The 10,005-nt window shown below is 45.8% G+C and overlaps 1 protein-coding gene across 1 annotated transcript; it reads left to right on the top strand.

Annotated features, from left to right (window-relative positions):
- The first annotated feature begins 975 nt into the window (after positions 1-975).
- Positions 976-9,689, top strand: mfsd13al (major facilitator superfamily domain containing 13a-like). Its single transcript, XM_038820350.1, is given in 8 exon segments — positions 976-1,165; positions 1,959-2,205; positions 3,232-3,836; positions 3,838-3,958; positions 5,371-5,525; positions 6,170-6,253; positions 7,268-7,411; positions 8,161-9,689. Coding segments are annotated over 7 exon segments (1,419 nt in total). The 5' UTR covers positions 976-1,165; positions 1,959-2,037; the 3' UTR covers positions 8,303-9,689.
- The last annotated feature ends 316 nt before the right edge of the window (positions 9,690-10,005 follow it).

Genomic DNA, 10,005 nt, shown 5'->3' with positions numbered 1-10,005 from the left:
CAATTGCAAAGCGCCATTGGGTGGGCGGGGCTAAGGCGGGGGTGGGGCCACGGGGCGGGGCCACGGGGCACGGGGCGGGGCGCTTCCGCCTGTGCGTTCCGGGAGTTGGGGAGTGAGAGGAGTTGTTGCTGAAGACATTGTAGCCGTGGCGGCTGTGTAGCAGAAACAATGTTTCCGCAGGTCACAGTAATATGGAGCCGGCCTCATCTCCCCTGTTAGCCGTGGGTGGCAAGATTTTCTCTTGATTCAGAAGGTTGTGGGTTCAAGTCCCAATCAGGAGACTGGAGCACAAAATCCAAGGCCACACCACAGTACTGAGGGAGTGTGTACTGAGGGAGAGTGTACTGCCAGAGGTGCTGTACTGAGGGTGTGTGTAGTGTCAGAGGTGCTGTACTGAGGGAATGCCGTACTGTCAGAGGTGCTGTACTGAGGGAGTGTGTAGTGTCAGAGGTGCTGTACTGAGGGAATGCTGTACTGTCAGAGGTGCTGTACTGAGGGAGTGTGTAGTGTCAGAGGTGCTGTACTGAGGGAGTGTGTAGTGTCAGAGGTGCCGTACTGAGGGAGAGCCGTACTGAGGGAGTGCCGTACTGAGGGGGTGCCGTACTGTCAGTGGTGCCGTACTGTCAGAGTGCTGTACTGAGGGAGTGCCGTACTGTCAGAGTGCTGTACTGAGGGAGTGCTGTACTGTCAGAGGTACTGTACTGAGGGAGTGCAGTACTGTCAGAGTACTGTACTGAGGGGGTGCTGTACTGTCAGAGTGCTGTACTGAGGGAGTGCTGTACTGTCAGAGGTACTGTACTGAGGGGGTGCTGTACTGTCAGAGGTACTGTACTGAGGGGGTGCTGTACTGTCAGAGTGCTGTACTGAGGGAGTGCTGTACTGTCAGAGGTACTGTACTGAGGGGGTGCTGTACTGTCAGAGGTACTGTACTGAGGGGGTGCTGTACTGTCAGAGTGCTGTACTGAGGGAGTGCTGTACTGTCAGAGGTACTGTACTGAGGGGGTGCTGTACTGTCAGAGGTACTGTACTGAGGGGGTGCTGTACTGTCAGAGGTACTGTACTGAGGGGGTGCTGTACTGTCAGAGGTAGTGCCTTTTGGATGAGGGACAGTCTGTCCTCTCAGATGGATGCCAAATATCACAGGACATTTTTGGACGGAAAGATGGTGAGCACTCTCCAGTTTCCACGTTAATGTTTACCAATCAACCTACATCATTCATTTTTTTTTACATTTAGAGTACCCAATTCATTTTTTTCCAATTAAGGGGAAATTTAGTGTGTGGACAATCCACCTACCCTGCGCACCTTTGGGTTGTGGAGGTGAAATCCACGCAAACACAGGGAGAATGTGCAAACTCCACATAGACAGTGAGCCAGGGCCGGGATCGTACCTGGGACCTCGGCAGCATGAGGCAGCAGTGCCTTTATAAAAAAAATTAAATTTAGATACCCAATTCATTTTTTATTCCAATTAAGGGGCAATTTATCGTGGCCAATCCACCTACATTTTTGGGTTGTGGGGGCGAAACCCACGTGAACATGAGGAGAATATGCAAACTCCACACAGACAATGACTCAGGGCCAGGATTGAACCCAAGTCCTCAGCGCACCACCGTGCTGTCCCTGTATTTTGGATGAAATGTTAAGCCAAGACCTATCTGCCTCTGGTGGATTGTAAAAATGCCATGGCACTATTTTGAAGAAGAGCAGCAAGTTATCCCCAGTGTCCTAGCCAATAATTATCTCCTGACCAATATCTCTAAAACAGGTGATCTGGTCACCAGCAATTGTTGTTTGTGGAGCTTGCCATGCACAAATTGCCTGCCATATTTCCTACGTAACAACTATGACTACACTTCAAAAATCACTTCATTGGTTGTGATGCTTTGAGATGTTCTATGGTTGTGAAAGGTATTATATAAATTCAAATGTTTTTGTTTCTCTACCCCCTCCCCAAGAATTGATCCGGTTCATATTTACACAAGTGGATGCAGAGGTGCAGACAGGAAACATTTTCAACCTAAGCTGGTGAATCCAATGGCTCTGAGAATGAAGCTAACCTCATTGGGGATGCAGCAGAAAGCTTTTGCCTACTCCATGACAACACTTGGATCCAGCTTAATTAACAGCCTGTTTAGCTTCTATTACGTGAAGCTCTTTTTAAATCAGTACAGAATTTCTGAAGGAATGTTCCACCAGGCACAGGTGAGTTTTTATTTTCTGATATGTCTCCACTTTCCATACCTGAGACAGTGCAGTGTGTGGTTTGTTGATATTCCAATGCACCTTCTGTCATTGTTACCCGTCAGTCTGCGGTGGCCATTTCTGAGGCACTTAAATTTCTTCCAAATCGCGTCATTGAGTGGGCTTACAGAACAATGGCTCACAGAAGGGGAAGGAAAAATACCAGGTCTGTCACCTTGTGTAGCTGTCGTGTTCTTGCACTTGGCTCCAGACAGCTGTTAACAAGGGCAATGACCGGTTTGCAAATTTCTCACCTAGGCAACGAATTGGGAATTTTGCATCAGAGCAAAACACTATTTTCCAAACAAATTTGATGAGGGGCACAGTTATTTATTTAATTATTTTATAAATGTTCTTTCTTTTCCAATTAAGGGGCAATTTAGCATGACCAATCCACCTACACTGCACATCTTTTTGGGTTGTAGGGGTGAGACCCATGCAGACACTTAGGGAACGTGCCAACTCTGCACAGTGACCTGAGGCAGGGATCGAACCCAGATCCTCAGTGCCGTAGGCAGCAATGCTAGCCACTGCGCCACTGTGCTGCCATATGAAGGGCACATTTATAATCAGAATGGCTGTGTTTTAATATTCCTATGTTGTAGTTGAATGGGTTGACCACTTCGGCCAGTTATTTAGAAACTGGTGCTGAGGCTCCTCAGTGATGATGAGTCTGCCCACACTCAGTGGCTAGACTTTTAAACACTGTTGTAATGGCAGGTTGATTATAATCTGATACATCTTTATGAATCACTGATCAGTGCTATGATCATAAAGTCCTTTTGAGTCTGTGCCAGCTCTTTGAAGGAACGAGTCAATTAGTCCCACTGTCCTTTCCCTAAAGTTCAGCAAATTCTCTTTTGTACAAGCATTTGACCACTTCCCTTTCTGAAAGTTATTGATTAATTTGCTCCGCTATCCTTTCAGGCAGCACCTTACAGATCACCATAACTTGTCACTGGATAAGTATTTTACTTTTCTTTTTAGATTGTCTTCATGCTATGGAATGCTTTCAACGATCCACTTTTTGGGTACCTTCAAGATAATGCCAAGGTCCCATGCTGTGCCAAGCGGCATCTCTCCATATTGTACGGTGCTCCATTTTATGCCATTGCCTTTCTCCTACCCTGGTTCCCATGGCGTGACTACCAGGAAGGTGACTGGCTGTGCGGGTTGCAGCTGGTCATTGCTCTATGCGCCTATGATGGGATGTTGACCTTTGTCCTCTTGGCACAGTGTGCACTCTTTGCTGAGATCTCAAGCAAGCATGAGAACCGACTGCAGCTCATCAAATACAACCAAGTGGCCTCATTGATCGGATCTTCAAGCGTCCTTTTCTGTGGCCTTATCTCAGACAACATGGAAAATATTTTCAACTTCCAGGTATTTGCCCTCTGTGTTGCCATGCTGGCTTTTGGCTGCATGTACTACACGGGCATGAACTGCGTCAGTCAGTATGAGCAAGTGGAGAAACTGGAAAAGGACAAGATGGAGAATACCTCTAACCTCTCCTGGACTTCTGTCTTCTACCTGACCAAACAGATTGTAATGCAGAAGAACTTTCTGCTTTTCATCGTCATGAACTTTTTCCAGGTTTCTACCTGCATTCCTGAACAACTTCATGCTGATCTTTGCAGATCATCTGATTCCACCGTATCTGCTTCCAGCGTTTGTAAAGAGCATAATGTATGGAGCTGGATTCATTTGTCCCCAGGTAATCCGAGCAGGTCTAACAGAAAACATTCTTTGTGTGTGAATGTTCTTCTCGTCTTGCCCCATTCTCCTGATGTTTCCTTGCAGTTGTGTGGGTGAGGCACTCTTAGAACTGACATGCCCCCCGTGTCTGCATGAATTTCACCCCCACAACCCAAACCCTAATTGGGGAAAAAAGAATTGGGTACTCCAAATTAAAAAAAAACAACTGACATACCCAAATGGCTCCACTTCATGAGGTATCAGGGAGATGGGTGGGGTAACTCACCAGGTGGTAAACCCATGTCCGGAAACTTTGCTGTCCATTCACGTCAACGAATAATATCGATCGGTGCATCATTCTGATCCCATGGGTGTTCACCCAGGGGCAGCACGGTAGCATGGTGGTTAGCATAAATGCTTCACAGCTCCAGGGTCCCAGGTTCGATTCCCGGCTGGGTCACTGTCTGTGCGGAGTCTGCACATCCTCCCCGTGTGTGCGTGGGTTTCCTCTGGGTGCTCCGGTTTCCTCCCACAGTCCAAAGATGTGCGGGTTAGGTGGATTGGCCATGCTAAATTGCCCGTAGTGTCCTAAAAAGTAAGGTTAAGGGGGGGGGGGGGGTTGTTGGGTTACGGGTATAGGGTGGATACGTGGGTTAGAGTAGGGTGAACATTGCTCGGCACAACATCGAGGGCCGAAGGGCCTGTTCTGTGCTGTACTGTTCTATGTTCTGAGTTAGGGTAAATTTACCCATTGGTGTTGGTGTTGGAAAGCAATCAACCATGGGAAATCTGAGGGCTTTGGTTGTTACTAATCATTAAAAAAAAAAGAATAAATTTAGAGCATCCAATATATTTTTTTCCAATTAAGGGGCAATTTAGTGTGGCCAATCCACCTAACCTGCACATCTTTGGGTTATGGGGGCGAAACCTGCGCAAATATGGGGAGAATGTGCAAACTCCACACGGGCAGTGACCCGGGGCTGGGATTGAACCTGGGACCTCAATGCCGTAGGCAGCAGTGTTTTGTTTTTTTTCTTTATTTTTAAAATTTAGAGTGCCCAATTCATTTTTTCCAATTAAGGGGCAATTTAGCATGGCCAATCCACCTAGCCTGCACATCTTTGGGTTGTGGGGGCGAAACCCACGCTAACACAAGGAGAATGTGCAAACTCCACACGGCCAGTGACCCAGAGCCGAGATCAAACCTAGGACCTCGGCGTCATGAGGCTGCAGGGCTAACCCACTGCGCCACCGTGCTGCCCTAGCAGTGTTAACCACTGTGCCGTCCTTGTTATGAATACGATTAGTGTGTGGTGTGTGTGGATGTTGTGTGTCCATATATATTGACTTGCATGCCATTAATAGCTGGACATTCGGCTGTTTTGCAATTTTCTTTATCCCAATTACCGGATATATTTTCCCTTTTCCCAGCTTTTAATTCTCAGTAGCCAATCATTGTTGAGGAAGTTCGGCTATTACAAAATCATCTTGTCTGTCTTCTATATGGAACTATTGAGTGCAACAGTCATGCTGGGATTGGGCCCTAGTCACCACTACGTGCTGTCTATCTTCCTCGTTGCAAACATGTAAGTAATTAATTTCACACCTAACTGTGTCTGCGTGTGCCTGTGTCTTCATGCTTTAAAACCATGCATAGGGATGTGTGGATTCAGTTCTTCTTCAATCTGACAGCATTGTACTGTTCCTGCTCTGAGTCTATTGCGGTTGGAATTGAAAGGAATATGCTGATAACAGTGAGAAAGTATAGAAATGGAGCCAAACCTGCAAACTGACTAGAGGCTGGCCCATTCTAGGATACTGTCTGGTAACCTTGGGTCAATGGTGTCCTTCTGGATTGCTGTACAGAATGCATCAGATGCTCCGTGGGCTTCCTTTGCTAAGAACCAGTGCATGATTATTGAGTTCCAACTAAGGGTTTAGGAATAGGGGACTGTACCTAGCGGGAATGGGGAGCCCAGCGTCGGCAGGGGATGGGGCACCATACCCCCAGGCACGGGGCCAGTGGGGGTCAGCCCTGGGGGGCGGTGGGGAGAAGGCCGCACCCTGGATGGGGAGCCATCCCCGGGCGGGGGTGGGGTGGTTGTGGGTGGGTGGCAGGGGTGTCAGGAGCCCAGCATGGATGTGGGGGAAAGGGGAGCATGTTCTGACTGTAGAATGTTTGGTATGAATATTTTAATTTAATCCACTATGCTATCATTTTCTCTATTAGGGTAATGGTATCTGCTACATTCAGTCTCTTTAACTTGCCCCTGGCTGATATTATTGATGCTGATCTTCTGACTTATAAACGAAGGTAAGGTGGTGGCAATATTCACTGGTTTCTCTTTAAAAAATATATATATTTTTATTCCAAACATTGCAAAAATCTTACATGCAGATAAAAAATCACTCATATTATACAAACAGTTAGTCACCTTTTTGTTTTAAACTGGCCAAAAACAGGTCCATGAAGGTGACAATGAACGGCTTCACCTGGGGTAAAACCCTTCCTCTGACCCTTTGATGGCACACCTAATCTTTTCCAATCTCGGGAATTCTGCTCAGTCCCCTAAACAGACCTAGACCCTAGGTGGCACCGCTGACCTCCAGTCAAGCAGGATCTGTCGACGGGCTATCAGAGCAGCGACGGCCAGGATATCGGCCCTCCTTCCCTCCAGAAGAATTTTGGGATGTTGGCAAGTCCGACATCCCAAAATTCGACACAGGTGGACACAGCTTCAGCCTAACCCCCGCGATTTCCGACATGATCTCAAAAAACAAGAACAAGAACTCAAAACTATTTTGGGCAGGACCAGAACATGTGTGGATGGTTCACCGGCCCCCTTAGACACCATTGACACCTGTCCACTACAACCGGGAATGACCCACTCATGCACGCTTTGCTTTATATTGTATTGGCTGGGCAGCATGGTAACAGTGGTTAGCACTGCTACCTCGCTGCACTGAGGACCCGGGTTCGATCCTGGCCACTGGGCACTGTCTGTGTGGAGTTTGCATATTCTCCCTGTGTCTGCGTGGGTCTCACCCCCACAACCCAAAGATGTGCAGGGTAGGTGGATTGGCCACACTAAATTGCCCCTTAATTGGAATTTTAAAAAAAAAATTGTATCGGGCTCAGCCTGGGGCAAGAGGAAGTGGTGTTCACCCAACACAAAATCTCACTCCAGACCCCTCCCTCCAACCCAGGCCTAATTCCTCTTCCCACGTCCCCTATATTTCTTCCCCGTCTCCAGCAACCACCTGTATATGTCAAGTATCTCCCAATGATGATTTCATAGAATCAGTTTTGTTATCTCTTTCATCTTAGTTTTCCACTATCCTCCATGGTGTTTGGTACCAATGCTTTGTTTACTAAGCCAGCGCAGTCACTGGCTCCAATGCTAGTAGTGACCATTCTTAACCAGTTTGACTATGAAAAGCTGAAGGACAACTTTACACATTCCGAGCAGAGGTAAGAATGTGTACTATCAACTGACTGAGTTACTATTGTTATTGTTGAAAGCTTCAATATTTGATCTCAACTTTTCTTTTTAAATAGCAGTTTCTTTGTTTCTTCAAGACTGCATCTGGCCTTTGGCTTCATGGAGCAAACTGAGGCAATTATCTACGAACTCTCCATGGGCTGGTTTAGCACACTGGGCTAAATTGCTGGCTTTTAAAGCACACCAAGGCAGGCCAGCAGCACGGTTCAATTCCCGTACCAGCCTCCCCGAACAGGCGACTAGGGGCTTTTCACAGTAACTTCATTGAAGCCTACTCGTGACAAGCAATTTTCATTTCATTTCATTATTATCAAACTTACTATTTTGTCTCAACTGTCTGCACAGTTCACATTCTACTTTTTCAACTCCATTTCTTTCAGTAGCAGTACTGAACACAAAATGGCTATAACATTTCCATCTTAATATTCTGCACCTTTCTATCTGTGTAACCCCTGCTATCTCCAACCTCCTCCAATTCTGGTCTCATGCCCATCCCCCTACCCTTCCGTCATCCCATCATTGATGACCATTACTTCACTTAAAAAACACTTCTTCGACAAAGCCTTCAGCCTATCCTAAAGTAGTTTCCTTTTGACTTGGTGTCAGCTTTTTTGTCTGACTACCCTTGGGATGTTTAATATGTTCAAGGCATTGTATGAACATAGATTATTGATGTAGTTTGAGAGTTCAATTCTGACCTTCTCCTTTTACTTTGCAGTGCTGTGCAGGACCTGCACGGGGTCATGTTTTACCTGGTTTGTCTGACTCCAATATGCATTGCAGTTCTGCAGATTCTGGCGTGGACCCCATACTCCATTCGGGATAGCCACACTGACGTTGCAAAATATATAGAATCCTAAAGACCAACACTCAACTCTCCGGAGCCAAGTGCCATAAATGAAGATCTTAAAGCCTTTAACTTAATCTTTCATACTGGAGATCATAATGTTAGGTGTTGTGATTCAGACGTGGTAGGGTATTTTTAGTTTTTTTTTCCTTATTTACTCATGGAGTATGGGAGTTGCTGGCAAGGCCACCATTTATTGTCCATCTGGAATTGCTCTTGAAGATGATCAGCTGCGTTTCCTGAACTGTTGCAGTTGGTACATCCACAGCGTTGTCAGGGAGGTGGGGGGGGGGGGGGTTCCTGGATCTTTCCCCAGTGACAATGAAGGAACAGCAATGGGATGGTGTGTGTCTTGGAGGTGAGTTTGGAGGTGATGGTGTTTCCCAAGCATAGGCTATTCTTGTCTTGAGCGGTTGGGGTTGTTAGTTTTGGACAGTACTCTTGGAGCCTTGGCAGTTTGCTTCCATGCATTTGGTAGATTGTACACACTGCTGCCACTGTGTGCCAATGGGAGCGTGAATGTTTGAGCTGGTGGATGGACCCAGAACAAACAGACTGCTTTGTGCTGGATGATGTTGGGATTCTCGAGTGTTATTGCAACTGCCTGAAGAATACAATCATGACGTACAATGTTTTTCCTGGAGCCTTGAACTCACTTGACTAAAACATAATTAGGGACTGACCAAATAAAGGTCACGGTTTCTGAATTAAGGTGCTTAATCTAACTAGGAACTAGTATGTATCATGTAAGATTTTGTATAGAAATTCTGCTTTGATATGTTTCTGGTCCAGACATCCCCCCCCCTCCCCCCACACGCACACACACATTAGGATTTTAAAAATACCCCCCCCCCCCACCACACACACACACACACACACGCACACACACATTAGGATTCAAAAAATTGCTTTATTTCCAACAAAATTTTCCTGATGTTTCCCGAATGCAGATTGACACATGGTCCTGTGCTGTGCCAAACATATTCCTGTACTACTCAATATGTGTAATACCATCTCTAATCTGCTCAGGATACAGCCTTTGCTGAGGGATCTTCATAACCTTTCTGATGCCAAAACTTATGTTAAAATTACACTCCATGCTAATCAGACATATATTTTTGAAAACTGTCATCATTTTGTTAAACTGCACAAAATAGACCAGAATTGTAGATAGCAAGGGTGGTAGGAAAAAAAGGCAATTGAGGAATAAGAGGCAGTTCCTTCAGGTCAGGTCTGGATTAGAATTGCCAGATTAATGATAGCTCCAATATATGCCTCTAAAGTGTGAATTTGAAACTACTGAGAATAAGTTAAAATGGATACACTCTTTGGATAAGCTACATTTGTTATTCTGAGCCATTTTAGTCCAATGTAATGATTAAACTGCTTTGTTTACCACACCATGCTCCATGTTAGTGATTATGTCGGTTACCTTGCATTACTCCAATCTATAGATTTCTATGTTGAAATTGGCAGGAAAGATTGTGACTGTTAGCTGTACAACTGAGGAATTCTAACCTTGTGACAGGTATTGGTGCATTAGGGATGTTGCACAACTTACCACAAAAATAATGCTCCCCTCCAACGAAACAGTGAAATTAAAGCCACAAATTACACTCTCTCAAACTGATTCATATATGCAGGAGGAGAAAACACTGACGTAAGTAAGGTGGGTAGTTCAGCTTATTTGTGTGCTGCCGATTCCACGTAGCTTAT

This window comes from Scyliorhinus canicula, chromosome 15 (assembly GCF_902713615.1).
Source record: "Scyliorhinus canicula chromosome 15, sScyCan1.1, whole genome shotgun sequence".
Classification (NCBI taxonomy): Eukaryota; Metazoa; Chordata; class Chondrichthyes; order Carcharhiniformes; family Scyliorhinidae; genus Scyliorhinus; species Scyliorhinus canicula.
This window is presented reverse-complemented; position numbering and strand designations above follow the sequence as displayed.